Source organism: Anabrus simplex, chromosome 6, assembly GCF_040414725.1.
Source record: "Anabrus simplex isolate iqAnaSimp1 chromosome 6, ASM4041472v1, whole genome shotgun sequence".
Classification (NCBI taxonomy): domain Eukaryota; kingdom Metazoa; phylum Arthropoda; class Insecta; order Orthoptera; family Tettigoniidae; genus Anabrus; species Anabrus simplex.
In genome coordinates, this window is record NC_090270.1 from 6,719,146 (window position 1) to 6,737,309 (window position 18,164).

Below are 18,164 nucleotides of genomic sequence, written 5' to 3' on the forward strand. Positions count from 1 at the left end.
GTGTAGGCTGAGTGAACCTCGGCACCATACACATCCAGAAGTGGAAAAGTTATCTTTTTAATTTTTCAAATGCATGACGGGTGAACCTAGTACATGTTTACTGCCTCAGCTAGGCAGCCTCTTTGCTCAGAGTGGAGAGCGATAAACTTTGATAGTTTGAACACGTTAAGAGGATGGAAGAGGGAAGATGCCGAAGCAGATGATAGAAACCCAGAATAAGGTTATTGAAAATGATCAAGAATAGTATAATCAGAAGAAACCAGGATTGGAACAGAGTTGACGAGGAACAGTGGTGGTTGGAGAAAGGTGCCATAAACATCACAACTCGACAGCAACAAGATGATAGAAATGGATGAAAAACGATCAAGTCATTTACGTTAGAAACACACCCTAGACCTAGGATAATGTGTGCAGACTTTCTAAAACTCATTTATAAGAGATGAGTCTCGCTCACTGAACCTGTTCGAAGCATTCTGTTCAACTTCATGGAACAAATGAGTCTACCAAAGTGTCTGTGCTGTTTGATCCCAAGGGGCAGGATGAAGCAAGTCATGCACTGCCACCACTACAGATAGCACACGTAAAACAGAAATGAGGCAACAACTTGGATTTTGATCAACCATCAAGCAACTGAAAAAACTTCAGTCTTGCTTTCTGAATCCTCTGTAGTAGGGAGTCTCCCATTCTCACCTCCTCTCGGACTTTTCCATTCCTGATCTTGTCCTTTCTGGTCTTCTGTATCATGGTGCATAGGAACTTGTCTTGTATCGTTAATCTGGTAGTTTCCAAGCTGTACGTGAGGATGGGTGTATAATGTTCTACTTGGTGGTAAAATTGAGTTGCCTTGCTAATTCGACTGTCCACCTCATACTTTGAAAGGTTGTCTTTTGATACTATACTACCCAAGTACTTAAACGTTGGAACACTGTCCAGTTTGGCGTCATTTATTCTGATTTGTGGTTTTTCATCTCCCTTCTGTAACCGTTTTAGCCTTCTTGATATTTAAATCGTATCTTAAACTCTTGACTCCATTTCTGCAGCTTTTGCTCCACATCATTTTCGGTTTCACCCCAGATCACCACGTTGTCTGCAAGGAGCTTGCAAGTCCTGCTGCTCCTTTCTTTTTAGAGCCTTTATTATGGCATTCATCACAGTGATAAATAGGAGGGGTGACAAAGCACAGCCTTGTTGTATTCCTCTCTTCATTTCAAACCACTTGGACAGCCCGCAACCCACTTGCACACAACTTCTGGTTTTTCATACAGCATCTTCACTTTTGCAATGAGACTGTCATGAGCTCCCAACTCTTTTAGACATTTCCAGATACACTCCTCTGTTACACTATCATAAGCCTTTTCCATGTCTAGGAATAGTAGAAAAATTGTTTCCCTTTTTCCCAGTGTTTTTCCATTAACATCCTGACAGCAAATGTAAGGTCTGTAGTTGTTCTTCCAGGCCTAAAACCATATTGTTTCTCTTCCAATAAAGGTTCTGCAATTCCTCTTAATGCACTCTCTGTGATTTTTTTCAGAAGTCTTAGACCATGAGAGAGCAGACTATTAGCACAGTAGTTGAGGGATTTCTGTCTACTCCCTCTCTTGAAAAGAGGTATGATTATACCCTTCTTCCAATCTTATGGGATAGTGTTTTCCTGCCATAATCTGTTAAGGAGTCTACATAACCACTGGTCTGCTGGAGTTCCTGCTGTTTGCAACATATCTACACTTGGCTCATCCACTCCAACTGCTTTTCTTTCCCTCATACATTTCAGCCTTGTAATTGGTGTTTCTATCCTTCTACTTTCCTCATTGCTACTACAGGGTTCCTCGCTGTCTGATGTAGTGCTCGTTACTCCATTTAAGAGTTTATCAAAAAACGTCCTAAATTCACTCCCGATTTCATCTTCTTCTGAGAAATATTTTACTAATTTACAGTTACAAATTATTTTTCAACAAGTTATCAGCAAAATTAGTTCACAGAACATCAGGCTTTAGGGCTCCTTAAAGCCACCTGCACAGCTTCTGTAGGCACAGTATTGCAGGCATTTTCTAAATCGTGGAACACTAAAAGCAAAAGTGGGTCTTTTTTATTTTTGTATCTGCTCTTCTCCTGCAGTTGTCTTGCACAAAATATCATCCTGATGGTGGTTCTAGGTGTATGAGACCCACACTGAGATTCTGGAAGAATCTTCTCCAAGACAGTTTATAGTCGATTCAACAGGATGCTAGCAAAACATTTTCCTGCTATGGACAGCAAGGAAACATCACAGTAATTACCTTGTATGCTTTGGTCACCTTTCTTGAATATGGTGACTGGTTTCCATATGGTATTCTCATATTAATTAGATCCAGGAAAAGAGCCTGGTTTTCAGGGTTAAGCCTCCTAAGAGGAGTTCTGAAGTTATGTTGTCTGCTCTGATAGTCTTTCTTGGTTTCAAATTATGAAGGACTTTGTTGTATTCATGGAAAGTTGCTGGGAGAACCGCTCAATATTGTAAAGGATATTGCAGGACATTTTGGAGGAAGCCATCACCAGCAGTGGAACTACAATTTTTAAAAAAGGCACTAGGACCTACATGAGAACCAACCCTCTGGCAGGTAAGTCAATCAAGAAGATAATCATGAATAAAATCTGTGAAAAATGGAAGAAAGAAACTACCCAACTTACTACATTGAAGGAATGGAATAAAATAAATAACCTATGGGGCAAAAATAAAAACAAGTTGAGGTAAGAAGCAGTGACAGTCTTCAGATTGGAAACAGGACATGACTGCTTAGCTGCACATCTAGTACTCAACAGAAAAGTGTACCATCTGCAAAAATACTGGATAAGTGATGGACTCGAAACACCTACTTTAGTGCACAAGACTCAACCCAACCCAACAACAAAAGGAAATTTACCAGCCAGGAACAAGATGAAACAAGACTCTGTTCCCTAATATATCTGAACATTATTATTCATGAGATATATTTTTGGGCTCATGCCGTGTAATTAATTATAAAAACACACTCAACGCGTTTCGAAAGGAACCTAGTCTTTCTTCATCAGGAGAAACAGAGAAAATGAAACGACGCATTAAAGGTTGCTAGGAGAAAGCAACAAGGAACTTGAAATGGTGCCCTAAGATGTAAATGGGACGCCATTTTAGGCCCAGATAGAGACAACGAATGGCAATAGTAAAGCATTACACTCTAATGGTTCTGATAATAGGTAGCCATGATTCACTAAGGTTGTAGCCTGTATCGCGGTTGAAATTATCTCGGTGTTTACGTATTTCAACCGCCTCCCTGATAATCCTTGGGCGATATTGCTTTATACGGGCAAGAACATCCACTACTTGTAACAAAACATCATGACCAGGTATTAAGGCATGATCAGCAACAGCTGATTTATCAGGTTCTGGTACGTTCTTTGATGCGAGTACATACCGTTCTTGAAGTCTGCCCAATATAAACCTTGCCACAAGTACAGGGAACTCTGTAGATACCAGGTTGTTGCAGTTTAGGCAAACTATCCTTAGTTGGTCGCAGGAGTTGCCTTATCTTAATTGATGTTCCAAAAACAGTTCGTACATGGTACCTACGTAAGATTTTATCAATACGATCCGTCGTGTTATGTATGTAAGGTAGGTAAGCAGTTCCTTTTACATATTTTTTCTTAACAGACGTCCGATTATGTGTCGATTTAAGAGCCATTGAGATCAAAGCTCTGTTATAAGCGTTGCTCTCAAAGGTGGTTCTCAAGGTGTTAATTTCCTCTTGTAGAGCTGACACTTCACAAATCCTCCTGGCCCTGGTAGTCAGAGTTTTAAGGATACCCTGTTTCTGGGCAGGGTGATGGTGCGAATCTGCGTGGAGATATCTATTGGTGTGTGTAGGCTTACGATAAACGCTGTGTCCTAAAGATCCATCCTCTTTCTTGGTGACAAGAACATCTAAACATGGTATTTTGCGTCAGATTCCATTTCCATGGTGAAACAAATGGAAGGGTGCTGGCGATTAAGATGATCCAAAAAGTGACTAAGATTGTCTTCACCTTCCGTCCATACGATGAACGTATCATCCACATAACGCCACCAGATCTTCGGTTTGCAAGGTGCCGAGGACAAAGCTTTCTCTTCGAAGTTTTCCATGAAGAAATTAGCCAAAACAGGAGAGAGAGGACTTCCCGTGGCCACGCCATCTCTCTGTTCATAATATTTCCCATTCCATAGATAGTAGGAGGAGGTCATGCAGTGGTAGAAAAGCCTTGCGATCTCTTCAGTGAAAATATCGTAAATGAGAGACATAACACCATCAAAGGGTACTTTCGTAAACAGACACACCACGTCGAGACTCACCAAGATATCGCCGGCTGAAGTGATATAGTTTTTAACTTCTCAATGAAATGTGTGGGATCCTTAATATAGGAAGGGGTGTTACCCAGGTGTGGTTGAAGTAGACTGCCTAAATATTTAGAAAGGGCATATGTCGGGGAACCAGTCGTACTCACAATAGACCTAAGAGGAACACCTTCCTTATGTATTTTAGGAAGTCCATATAGTCTCCGAGGAATAGCATCCGCTGGAAGGAGACTCTTCGCTGTATCTTCTGGAATAGAAGATTGCTTGACCAATTTGAGTAGCGAGTTGTGGGATCACGACTGTTAATCCAGTATATGGGAATAGCTAACAAAGACAAGATCTTGAAATACGTAAACACCCAGATAATTTCAACCGTGATACAGGCTACAACCTTAGTGAATCATGGCCACCTATTATCAGAACCATTAGAGAGTAAAGCTTTACTATTGTCATTCGTTGTCTGTATCTGGGGGCTAAAATGGCGTCCCGTTTACATCTTAGGGCACCATTTCAAGTTCCTCGTTGCTTTCTCCTAGCAACCTGTTATGTGTCATTTCATTTTCTCTGTGTCTCCTGATGAAGAAAGGCAAGGTTCCTTTCGAAACGCATTGAGTGTGTTTTTATAATTAATTATACGGCATAAGCCCAAAAATATACCTCATGAATAGTTACACGGGACGTGAAAGTCTAAATGATAATATTATTAATGTTATTTGTATATTACTGTTGTCTACATATATCAATTTTGTATTGGAGATATTTCCCAATAAAGCCATATGTTACAACAACAACAACAACAACAACAACAACAAGCATTTCAAAAATTAACTGAAGCGCTCTTTCCAGCACATCAAGAATAAGAGTAGTATTCTCAGCAGCTTTCAGAGTTCCTGAAGAGGAGCGAATAGATCCACTCCACCAATTACATACATGCAATTATGTAGATTTGTTAACAAAGATATCTTGCTCTTACATGCTTGCTTGCTTGCTACTTACTTATGAGGAATTTGTCTTGACCCCCCACCATTGGATTACAGGTCTTGGCCTACCAAATGAACTACTCAGCCTGAAGGCTTGCACTTTGCAAGGTAAAATTCACTGACCAGGATGGGAATCAAGCCTACAGCCTTGTAGTAAGTGGCTGGCTTGATAACCCTAAACTGTGGGGCCAGCAATTTGTCTTGAATCATTACTTCATTTTATAACCTGATAGTGCAATTCTGATATACCTAGAATGTGTAGAAGGGGAACTAATGCCATGTATAACTGTCCTCTCTGGGAAGGTTGTGATGATAAGGAGTGCAATATTACTCTTTATGTTACAGGCAGCCAGTGATCCGGTGCGCAGGGCCATTTATGAGAAGAAAGTGGCTCCCCCGAACATCCCAGACAACTTCATGTCTCTAGAAGAAGGAATTGAGAAATTGCGCATGGGACTGTTTGCGTTTCACTTGGAGCTCAGCACGGGCTACCTGATGATCCAGAAGACCTTCCGAGAGGATGAGAAGTGTGGCCTACAGACCATTCCTTTCTTACAAGTGGTCGACCCATACTTAGCTGTGAGGAAGAACACTCCATACAAGGAGATGCTCAGCGTGAGGTAAGACACAATGTACTACTGCAGACAAACGTTCATCATTTTCCAGGAAATTAGGCCAGTAAATATGTCCACAATTCAATAGCATCTGTTGAGACAAATGTACTTTTATATCAGCAAGGAGTCTAGGTGATGGCCTCTCTCCACTTCACTCTCGTACAGTATAGAACCAGCTGACAGAAAAAGCACCCTCTAGTGGCGATGTACAGACAACAGGAAGTACCCAGGTTTGTGAGATATAGTGGCGGGATATATACATCAAAACTGAAAAGAAAAGGAAAAAGTTATGAAATGGCAAGTTTCTTGATGCTCTCTGGGCAAATTTCGACAGAGAGGTGAAGGTTGACAGTTTATCAACTGAAGTGCGTTAATAATAGTTCATTTGAGATTTTGATTCAATACTAAGGAGCAATGTTACACATGTGTTACAATAAACATCATTTGACTACGTGCTAAGAAACTAACAGACACTAAAGAGACTGTCAGACTGATGGACGCGCGCGACAAGCGGGTGACCTTGGCTACTACCCTTCCTCACTCCGCTACTTGCTGTGGCACTACACAAATCGATAGCCATGACGAATGATATTTTGTGCATATTTCTGCTAATAATTTTCTTAATAATTAAAGAAAATAAAGGCAAGAATTAGCTTATAAAACACCATGGCTTGTAAAATAGTTCCTAGTTTCGGCCGGCTGAAATGGAATAAAAATGTAATTTTTTCCCAAAAAGTAAGTGCGACTACTCCCCTCATCACCACTAATTTCTGTTTAAGGTAATGGCGGGAGTCTTTATTAGGATTACAGACTTTCGCAACCGTTTTCCACCACCAGACAACATGAGAATGCCTATGTCACATCACTTTTCCCTTTTGTGACACTGTCTATAACAAGGTCTCTCCTGAAGTTATCTGCTGTAGAGTCTGGCTCCACGGCTAAATGGTTAGCGCGATGACCTTTGATCACAGGGGTCCCGGGTTCGATTCCCGGAGGGGCCGTGAATTTTAATAATAATCATCATCATCATATCCCAACTCCAGTTTCCCGCGTGTGGTGTACAAGCGCTCGCCACCTCTTTCTTACTTGCAGCTTGACTTTTCATCCCATTTACAATTCATACCATCGTCCACCTCACAACACTGTCACTCACAGTCCTGCAACGCATTTACTGCTCTATACAGAATAGCCTCATCTGTGATTGCAGTACTTTACTCATATCATTTAAGGCCAAAAATACTGCCCTGCAGGACCCCCTCTTAACTATTATCTTCTGTAATTCTCTGAGTTCTATTTTCTAGGAAATTAGGTACTCATTCAAACACTTTTTTTTTATCTAGTGCATCTCCCTATCAAAAATCTTGGATAGCTCAATAGTGATACAGACTATTTGACCTCCTGTACCTAAAACGTTAGTAAATTTGTAATTGTGTCTAAAACTACACGTTAATCTGACTGACTGTCCTGTCATAAGACCTATCTGTGTCTATGCGACATAAAGCAAATAGCAAAAAAATGACTGTCCTGTAATTATCTGGTTTACGTTTGTCACTCTTTCCCTTGTACACTGGAGTAACTATTGCAACTCGCAATCCATTTAGTGCAGCTCCTTCATGCAAACAATAATCAAATAAGCATTTCAGATATACGCCAACCCATAGCCTTTAATATATCCCCAGAAATGTTATCAATCCCAAGTGCATTTCCAGCCTTCAAGTTGTGTTTCATTTTGTAAATGTCTATTATCATAGATAAATTTCAGTATTTTGTCAGTACTAGTCGCCTCGTCTACCTGTGCTATATCTTTATATTTCAACTACGTTTACATATACCTGACTGAATACTTCTGTCTTCTGTGTCTTCGTATATACACTCCCTTTGTTCATTAATGATCCCTGGAATGTCCTTCATGGAACCTATTTCTGCCTTAAATTATCTATAAATGTCCTTCCATTGCTCCGTGAAATTCATGACTGCCAATTACGTTATCCTTGGCTGAATTTTTTTGTTAAATTCAATTTATTTCTGCCAATAGGTTGATGGCACTTGTTATCCCTTTGACTAATAGTTACACACATCACTTATTCATCTCACAAAATTTGTGCAATTCTCTGCCTTGCTACTGACACAGCATCATTTTAGTTTCAGTTCCTACAGCTGCTTGCACGCTGGCTCTGTCTAACTAATACCAATAAAGGTGAACTTTATCATTTACCAAACCATTTAAAGTTAATGTCAACCTGTGCTGGACCTAGTAAGAGCATGTATCAACAAAAGGTAGACAGCATTTTCACAATTTACGATCACTACATATCAGCATTTTCAGAGGAGATATTTAAAATCCTGTATTCTGTCCACATTTCCTGTTGGTGTTGCTGCTCACCATCTTTGTTCACAGCTACCGCAAGTTGGCTGAACGAGGGCTCCAGGACCGAACTCTGAGACATCTGTACACAAGAAAGCCCAAGTGCGTGAGTAAGGGTTCCAGTTTCGTGAGTGTTGGTATTGTCGACTGTTACCCTGCACTCTTGGTACTCCTGTATGGCACAGCGTGCTCCTTGAGCATCTTCGTCCTGGAGATGTTAGCTAACAAGCGGTGAGTAAACAACAAGTGCTTCCATTCCATCACATAAGCTAAGTTTACATTTTGCTTAGTACAATACACGCTAGCCCATTCACAGCTGAGGGCTCTGCTAGCCTAGAGATGAACATGAAGCCATTTGTGAGTCTTGGGTGTAAACTAACAGAGGGCAGAATTTCTCAGACAGAACTAAGTGGGTGAGAAACTGGATTGGAGAGAGAAAGCTGTAGATAGCTGCTGCTGGCTTTCCCTCTCCTATAGCATTAGGAGACAAGTTTTTTAACAAGTTGGACTTGCATTTCACTGACACATATAGGTCTTATGGTGATGATGGGGCAGGAAAGGGGTAGGAGTGGGAAGGAAGTGGCCGTGGCGTACATCCCCAGCATTTGCCTGGTGCAAGAACAGGAAACCACGGAAAACCATATTTAGGGCTGCCGACAGTGGGGTTCGAACACACTATCTCTCAAATACTGAGAAGAGGCATTACAAGCTCATATAAAGCTTGAGGCAACTCTCTATTTTCTTGTAACTGGGTACAGCTACGGAATTGTCAGTCACCTTTTCCGAACGCAACCTCTTGTCTGAAGTACTTGAAGCATTTTATAAATATCTTCAAGAAGACATTCAAGAAATACATTTTATTATTATTTTTATTAATAGTGGATAAAAAATGAAATTACAGAGTGTGTCAAAGAACTAGAAATAACTCTGGACGATTTGCAAAACAAAATAGAAAATAAGATTTAAACCAAAAATAGACAAATAACATACAATAAAGAGGGTATTTATAGATGAGGAACAACAGAAAAGATCAGAATAAATGAAAAGCTACTGGGCAATTCAGAAAGAAAGAAAGAAGATAAACGGAAAACGATTGACTGAAGTGCTCCAGTGAGGCCATAGAAGCAGAAGAAGAATAAGGAGAAGAAATGTGCCATCCATACGTGGGTCATGAAAGATATTCCAAATACGAGGAAATTCAAGCCAACGCAATTTCATTATTTATACTACTAGTCCGTAACGTCCTTTGCTGTCGTATAATGGAGCTCAGAGAGAGTGTGTGGTGGTGGGGGTAGTGCAGTCCATCGTCTTGTCTCAGACACTAGGAATAGTGCTGTCACATCACGCGGTGACGTCTCAACTCAGGAAGCAGTTTGGTCTTCATGGACAGGGACGAGACAGATAGCGACATACGTCATTTCATTTGATCTATGGTGGATGGGGAAAAGATGCATATTGTGCTCGTATCTTATTGTTTGTATTATTTTTAATGCACATTAATCGCAACCAAGAGAAAGCCGTGGGCCTGGAACTATCTCACGGATATCCCAGAAAATAAGGTGCAAAGTAATGTTTCTACCTGGTGATCGGGCACAATTCACTGTGCACCAGCCGGTACCAGCTGGTACGAGTACAAGACAAGGTAACCACTGGGCACATACCCCACACGAGCACAATTACCAAAGTAAAGAAAACTTACCTTTAGATAACAAGAAGTTCCCGTGGATACTTGGGATAAAACTGGTACAGTATTAACCGGTACGACTAATTGAAAGAAAGACCAACCAGGCTTGAGTTTCAAAGATTTAATTTTAAGGTATATAAAAGTGGTTTAACAAAGTAGAATGAACAACACTATTAAATGGTGCTCAGTGAGCTGAAAATTAAACTCAGATAACAAAATAAATTCACGAGTAACTCAAAATTCAAGAGATGGCCATAATTTAAATGAAAATAAAAGAAAACAATCTGGTATTTTAAGTAGGCCTACGGCAGGAGTTAAGTTACTGACCTACAATCTCAAACAATTTCCACAAAATTCTCAATTACTTTTCGAAGTTTCTGAGTACACTAGGCCTAGAACAGTTTCAAATTTATTGCCGTGAGCTTACACAAGCGTCAAAGTTTTAAGAGGTTTCAATTAAGAACCTGAAACAAACCAATAAAACCACAACAGAAAGTCGGACGAAAATAAACAGAGATTACCCAAAAAGGGTAATTAAAATATTAATAAAGAAACCAAATACACCCGAAAAATAGCGCAGAATATCGAATTCATGCTCCAAAGGAAAATTCCACCCTCAGCGTTAAGTCAATCAATCATCAACAATCATTAAAAATTAGTAAACATCACCATGGTTACGGTGCAGGCAAAATTACGAGACACCAATCCCAAGGGACCAATAATAATGGAAAACGAGAAAGAACAAAAGAGAATCAAGGGGAATGAATTATCAGAAATAAGATAAAATTGAGAGAAAGCATGACACAAAATAAATAGAATCCGCAAGGGACCTAAAAGTAGAAATAGACGCTTGTCGGAACTCTTTCAGGCATTACACGAATGAATTATACATTTCTTTAGGGCAAAACAATACCACCCCGTAATTCCCGAGAACATTACTTTAAAAATAAAATAACAACCATAACCGAAATTCTGGGAGCAAGCTTATAGAAAATTACAAATGAGAAACCCATGTTTCAGTAGGAGAATTACCAATACTGAAATGTTCTTTCTTTTTTTAATGATTACATTAATTTCAAGAATCAAAAGATTTCCAAAGCACTGCTTAAAGTTCGGAAAATATTCGGAGAGGAAGATTTATATGATAATGAAAACTTGATGCATGAAAATGTAACTTACAGTTCCAATGTAGCTTCCATGTTCAAGAGACGCGTTGTTTACATACTTTCAAATTTATGCGCCGTAGTCATACTTAATCACCAAGAAGAAAGGTCACAGAACTAAATATAAATGAAGTTCTTGAGGATGAACAACATCCTCGCACAGTAACGTTTTTCTAACCGTAATTCATAGTTGAACAGATTCCTCGCTTAGAGCCACAATGAAGTATGCTTCTGATCGCCATGATAGCTTCCAACAGACAACGGGCCACTACAAACCAGACAGAGAGGTCCATTACGTAACAAGCCTCGCTAGCTCTGATTGCCAGCGACATAGGCATGGCTAAGAGTCGTGCTCGCTTGCGCAGAAGGCAGATACTAGGTTAGCGCTGTTTGGCACAGAATACGCGAAACACAAACAGATAGTTCTTGAATAAAAATGGAGCAGAGAGTTTTAGGCAAGTCAAAATAATAAGTTAGAAGTATGGCCTTCAGTAACTTAGAAGTAGTCGTAGAAAACAAGTTTGAAAGATGAGCATGATGTGACACAAATTTCTACAGCGATAGCCAGTCCGAAACATAAATGGGAAAGGCTAAAAACGTTACCTCGGTAACAGCCTCCTCCCCTCAAGCAAGACATATTCACCAACATAGTCTCTTACCAGTATAGTGGTCTTGAAGCAAACAAAATTTGTTAATGAAGTCCACATAATTAGATGACCACAAATACTGACCTTTGATGTCAAGCACTCATACCTGCCACATAATACACAGATCACGTAGGCAGAAGTCAGTTAAAGTTCAAAACTAATTCCAACTCTAATGAAGTCCATGACGTAAAACCAGTTTCAAACTTCTTTTCCTTTGCACAACTTTGATCATGAGAATACTATCACAATGGTCACCCACAGAATACTTTTGAATTAAAGGTTCTAGTTTTGTTTCACAATTCCAAGGTAAGTAGTATTTTATCACATGAGACGATTTCCTTCGTTGTCCAATACCTCTATCTTTTGAAATTACTTTACCTTCAAGTTAATATATTAATGATAGGGTTTCTTGATCAAAGGATTGCATTATCTGGTTTCATTGCTTGGAAGAATTAACTAACGTTTGGGGTTAAAAACGCAGAAACCCAAAGATAACAAAAGGAAAGCAAAATTGGTGAGTCTCCATTTCAAGGATACTAAGATCCACAAAACCTTAAAACACAGTCAAACTACTCAGATTGCCATCATACCACTGTCCTAATGAAATACCAGAAGATAAAACTAGATTACTACATAGGTCAAATAAGACAATTATAACATGATAAATAAGATACAGCAGATATCCCACATACAGGTACTTACCCAGAAATGCAGGGGAAAAATCAAATGTATGTTCATACTACCAAAAATAAGATTCATAAATCTCAAATGAACACAGGAGAACAAAATTAAGGGGATATGAAATTAACATTAGCTATTCATTACTAGCCAGCACATAACACAATTACGCAGAGGAATACCGGGAAAATACATGAACATATAGGGAAAACAGATTTAAAATAAATGAAGTATTCAGTAGAACAAACTGAAAGTTTAACAACAACGTAGATCATGGAACCACCATCATTAATTACATAATACCAAGTCAAACATTAATTTCTCAGTAGTACACCCATACCAACAAGAGGAGCGGAAAGAGGGAAAAATATGCTAAACTTAGAGTACAATACAAGTTTTCAAGATCACTCTTCAGGTGATAAGTTATCCATGGGAGTTTTCAGGAAAAATGGTCCTTGTCGAGCCAAAGAATGAGTGGACCCAACGATGCTCACCACAAAATTATGCTCAAAACAAGTTTACGATGGAACTTAACATCTCACACTTCTTCTGATCACCACAGATAACAACTGCCGGGAGACACTGTAATCAGAAAGGAAGAAAATCTTAAAGTGGCAGGTAAAGTTAAAGGAATAAGGCATATCAAAACTACCAACAACCCTAAACAACAGAAATAAGGTGAAAAAGGCAGAGAAAGGTCGACAGTTCATAACATCCTTTTCCAAAAATTCCACCAATCCTTCGGATTACCCAAATATCAAGAACATAACCAAGATACATCACCACCACAATTTTCCTTAGTACAACTTTACTTCATCAACCAAAAGTCACAAACGTATCATAATCCAAGGAATACACAGAATCCACCAGTATGTACCTTACATTAAAACTAATAGTCTAATCATCCAATAGATAATTCAAATACGCCATTATCATAACAGCAGTACAGTTCAAAATTGAAGTTACAGTTTCACGAAATGATCTCCCACTTACATATCCAATTCCCAAAATTTTAAAAAATATGGAGGCCAAAACCTCCCCTCGGGTATAGGATACTAACATATTAAAAGTAATTTAACCCAGCATTACCAAAGGAGAACAATTTCACAAAAAACCACGTTACATCAGTAGAGCAGGAGAAATGAAACCCAAATTTTAAACACTAGAAGGAAATGGACACAGAACTACAATTCAGTGAGCTTACCGATTCTTAAAGTTTCACGAATGTTCAACCAAAATTATTTAATTATTCCTTTTTGCTTCAGCAACTCATATACATGACCTCACATAAAACTGCACGCAAGAGAGAGAAGACCTAAAAATAATCACAGCAAGAAATCAACTACCGACCAGATAGCAAGGATTATAAAAATAACAAATCCAATCGGTTAAGGATAACAGTTCTTCCAAGCTAAGGTATCCTAAGCAAAACCAGTTGGAGATGTCTAGTACTATTATGTGTAGGGAGCGCTACAGTTTGTTATCGACAACCTATCTACTGAGGAACACAAAGCAAAGAAAAACGCAATGATGGAAGATAGTTAACTCACAACTCTACTATGAACACCAAGGGAAGTACAGAAAAGGGATGGTTTCAATAAAAACCTCAGGAGGGTACTTAACTCAGAAGTCATATTACCAACCAATTTCGCAAAAATTCCAAATATACCTTCTACAATAGTACACAGAATTAAATCAAAGAAAGGTAATAAAATAACTCAAATTAGATGACCAGCCGGAATGTGGTGGAGCAATGAACAAACATCATACACTACCAGTTGTCCATAGGGACCTCGCCACAACGCGGTTTAAAAATAAAATAAGTGACTTCCGCTGATACACACTGTCGCACACTAGCTAAACAGGTACTGCTTCCTATCATACAGGAGAGCAGGTAAATAAAGTATACAAGGCAGATAATGAGGTTGGTCGCTAGAAATCGCTTGATAACATGCAGAAAAGGAAGGTAACTCCACTAAGAAATCCCATAATCAAATAGTGAGATGACTCGAGTACCGAAAGAAAATTGGTAGGAAATCACATGCTCATCCAACCAAAATACAGGACGGTAAGATGTTAAATCAACAATATCCACAGATATCAGAAAATTACACTGAGGAGAAAAAAAGACACCATAGACGGTAGGTTAAGCTTAACTGAGCTTTACAGCATCGCAATAAAGTAGTGATGACGTCAGAGCGAAAAGTTATGCGGGTAAACACCAATTACATTCACCAAGACCATACAATCCTACACAAGTTGCAGATATACACTAAATTAACAATTTCCATCTCCACCAGGACACAGTGGCTCGATAATAAGGTGCCTAACCACCCATCAAGGTGCCACGAAACAACCAACCAAAAAACTCCAAACCCCCAAAGGACATGCGTTAATTCACAAAAGGACTAATGGATCTATACAATCTTCGACGACATGCCATTAATTAACCTAAATAAAATCAAGATACTATATTTCACTATGACCAAACCCAGGATTAGTAAACCAACCATTGCGGTAAAAGAAGATAAACATCTCAGGCTAACAATCCTTTCTTACACAACACAACATAATACCAACAGGTGGAAGAGGTTCACCTACTACTCAACTGCATGCAATCTACAACTCGTAAACAATACGTACCATTAATAGGTTATCTATTCCAAATGAATATTTTAGCCACATAGTGATTACAGTAGTGCGTAAAACCAAGTACCACAACACTGAAGAACACCAAATAGATAACGTTATTACAGTGAATAGTAGAGAAGTATTTTTAGCAATTCAAAATTTAAAAAATAAGATAGGTTACCAGTCACGACACCAGAAATTCTACGAGTGATGTAAGGCTCTAGATAGAGCTTACTTAGGATAAACACACCACAGTCAGTGGCAGGAATAATTACAAAGAGGACAACATAATTATCAGAAATTAAGGAGCACGATCAACCAATAGTTAGACGAGGGAAGACCGTAAAGACGCAGGATCCATGCACGAGGCAAACAGGCTACCCACTGCAACACCGACTAACAGAGCACCTTAATATCTAACAACTGCCCAACAAGGTAACCTAGAAAATAGAACTTTAACTAGAGCTCAGAAGTAGTAGTAATAAATTTCAAAGTACAAGGCCAAACGTAAAATAGTGCATGGAAATATAGTAAATTATCAAAGACCAACAATATACCACCTCAAAATAATTACACAGACATAGATATAAGGCACAACATCTTACCAAATTTTCACTACAAGGGGTGCATAAGGAAGCAGAGCTAGAAATATTTTCCTAAGATAAAAAAGGATTAAGCTTACAAAATTAGCTGCAGGCTAAAGGTATTAGCCGCTAATAATCCATGCTTAAATCATGCACCTTTTAATAATACTCAGTATCAGTTTTTAATAATCACCCTGGTGTAGAAATAAAACCAAACAAGCAATAGGCTGGTGACTGGAAGAAAATAGGCACACCCCGTACAAGAGGAAAGATGCCTATCTTCTTCTTCATGACCACATAGGATCACCTTAGTCAGTCCGTCGTTCAGGTCTCTTTGAAGGAATTGTTCGGGCTTTGCGGTCTTCCCAGTACTTGTTCAGACGCTCCGATAGTTGCTCATCTACTACATAGAATCATAACATATTTAAAATACATTAGCATCAGCAGGTAAATGACAGATGGCAGACTCGCAATACTCAATACATTAGTCCAACTCATTATCATGAGGCATGAGAAATAAATGTCAAAACCCAGTTAAATAAACATAAGGTGTACAGATCAGATATAATACAGCAGTAACAAAGAGCTAAGTAACCGCCGCATGGTAAATTTCACACACCACAGAATCACAATGCTTACACCGAAAACCATAATAATTCAAGGAACCGATAGAGACACGAGAACAGAAAATACTACATGATGATCCCAAACCTAGGATCAATTATCACAGAAACGTTTACCAAAATAAATACCCCTAGGCATAATTACATAAAACAAAGGGGATAAAATTCAATTTGCTCACTGAAAGATAGTTCTCAGCCACATGTCAAAACCAACACACTAGTTCTTCACCAAGGAGCACCATTAAGGGAAGAAAGGAAGGTATACTGCATATTAACCAGGCTTAATCTGGGACAGATGGACTCGCCTAATTCTTTTAGCAACCGGATCACTCACTAACATTGGTACTGGGGACAGAAATTGCAATACGGTGCAAGGGCCTTGATACCTAGGCACTAGCTTGGCAGAAAATTTATTAACGACTTTACTGTTGGGGTAAGACTTTATCTCCAACATTCAACCTTGTTGATTTCCTACCAACATTATACCTTTTCTTGGCTTTCTCATACGAGACAGACAGATTTTTCTTTGCTTCATCCCAAACCCTTCGATATCATGGGGTTTAGACAGATCTGGCAAAAGATCATCAATACCAAGCACATTTGACATTGGGGAATATGGAGTATAAGAAAACATGAGATTCATGGATAGCAGAGTGGAATGCATGAGCTAACCAGTGCAGACAGGAGTCCCACCTAGACTGATTATTGTGATGATAGGCTATCAGCGCAGACTTCAAATTTCTATTCACTCTCTCGGCATAAGATGGATTTGGATAATATGCGGTGGTTGTAACATGCGAGATGCACAACTCAAATAGATATTTTTTAAACAGATGACTAGTGAACACGCTGGCATTATCAGAAACTAGAAACTTGGGAGGGCCAAAAGATGCAAAGATTGAATTTAGACAGTTAATAGTAGTCCGAGAAGTGGTAGACCTAGTGGGAATAATCCAGGTAAACCGTGAGAACGCATCCACACACACAAAGATATGGGTGTTCCTCAGAGAAGATCGAAACATTGGTCCCACGTAGTCGATGAATAATCGGGCGAGAGGCTTGTGAAGATGATAACAAACCCACACGGTTGTTCAGACTAAGTTTACTGATGGCACAAATTTTGCAAGATTTAACCATGTTTCGGATATCACTGTCCATCTTTTTCCAACTGAAAAACTGCCTAATTTTCTGCCTAGTTTTAAACATCCTTAAATGACCCCCAATTGGACAGTAGTGATAATATTTGATAATTGATAAGTGATAATTGGTACAACAATTTTGAAACAATGGTCTCCGCGACCTTTACAACACAGGACACCCTTGACTAGGGAGTGAGGCTTTACTGGAATCCCTTCTTTAACTTTGTTGATTTCACTTAATTCAGGGCCAGATTTCTGATGATCTTCAAATTCATGGTAAAGCAAAGGCACATCAGAAGGGGTGGCACTAACTCCAACAACATTATCTTCATCAAGATTTTCAACATTAGATTTTACATTAGGACAAAGTTCCCCATCAAACATTCTACTTAAACCATCGGCGACAACATTCTCCGTACCTCTGATATGTTTAACCTGGAAATTAAAGACAGAAATCCAAAGTGCCCATCGAATAATCCTTCCAGTTCTTTCCGGTCGGTTCAATACCCATGAGAGAGCCTGATTATCCGTTTCAAGGTCAAAATTCACATGTTCGATGAAGGGCCGAAATTTTCAAGGGCGAACAGTACAGCTAGGCATTCCAACTCATAAATAGAGTATTTGCTCTCAAGGTCAGTTAGGATCCTGAATACATAGGCTACAGGTCTGCATCCATCGTCATACTCTTGCAATAGTACACCAGCAATAGCTTTT

General features: G+C 39.1%; 1 protein-coding gene across 1 annotated transcript in view; it reads left to right on the forward strand.

The window, feature by feature from the left end:
• The window catches only part of LOC136875451 (ionotropic receptor 75a-like), a 120,999-nt gene that overhangs the window by 93,760 nt on the left and 9,075 nt on the right, over positions 1-18,164 (forward strand). The window contains exons 9-10 of the mRNA XM_067149001.2: positions 5,668-5,942; positions 8,335-8,532. Of these exons, the coding sequence (XP_067005102.2) occupies positions 5,668-5,942; positions 8,335-8,532 (473 nt within the window). The remainder of the gene's footprint in view (positions 1-5,667; positions 5,943-8,334; positions 8,533-18,164) is intronic.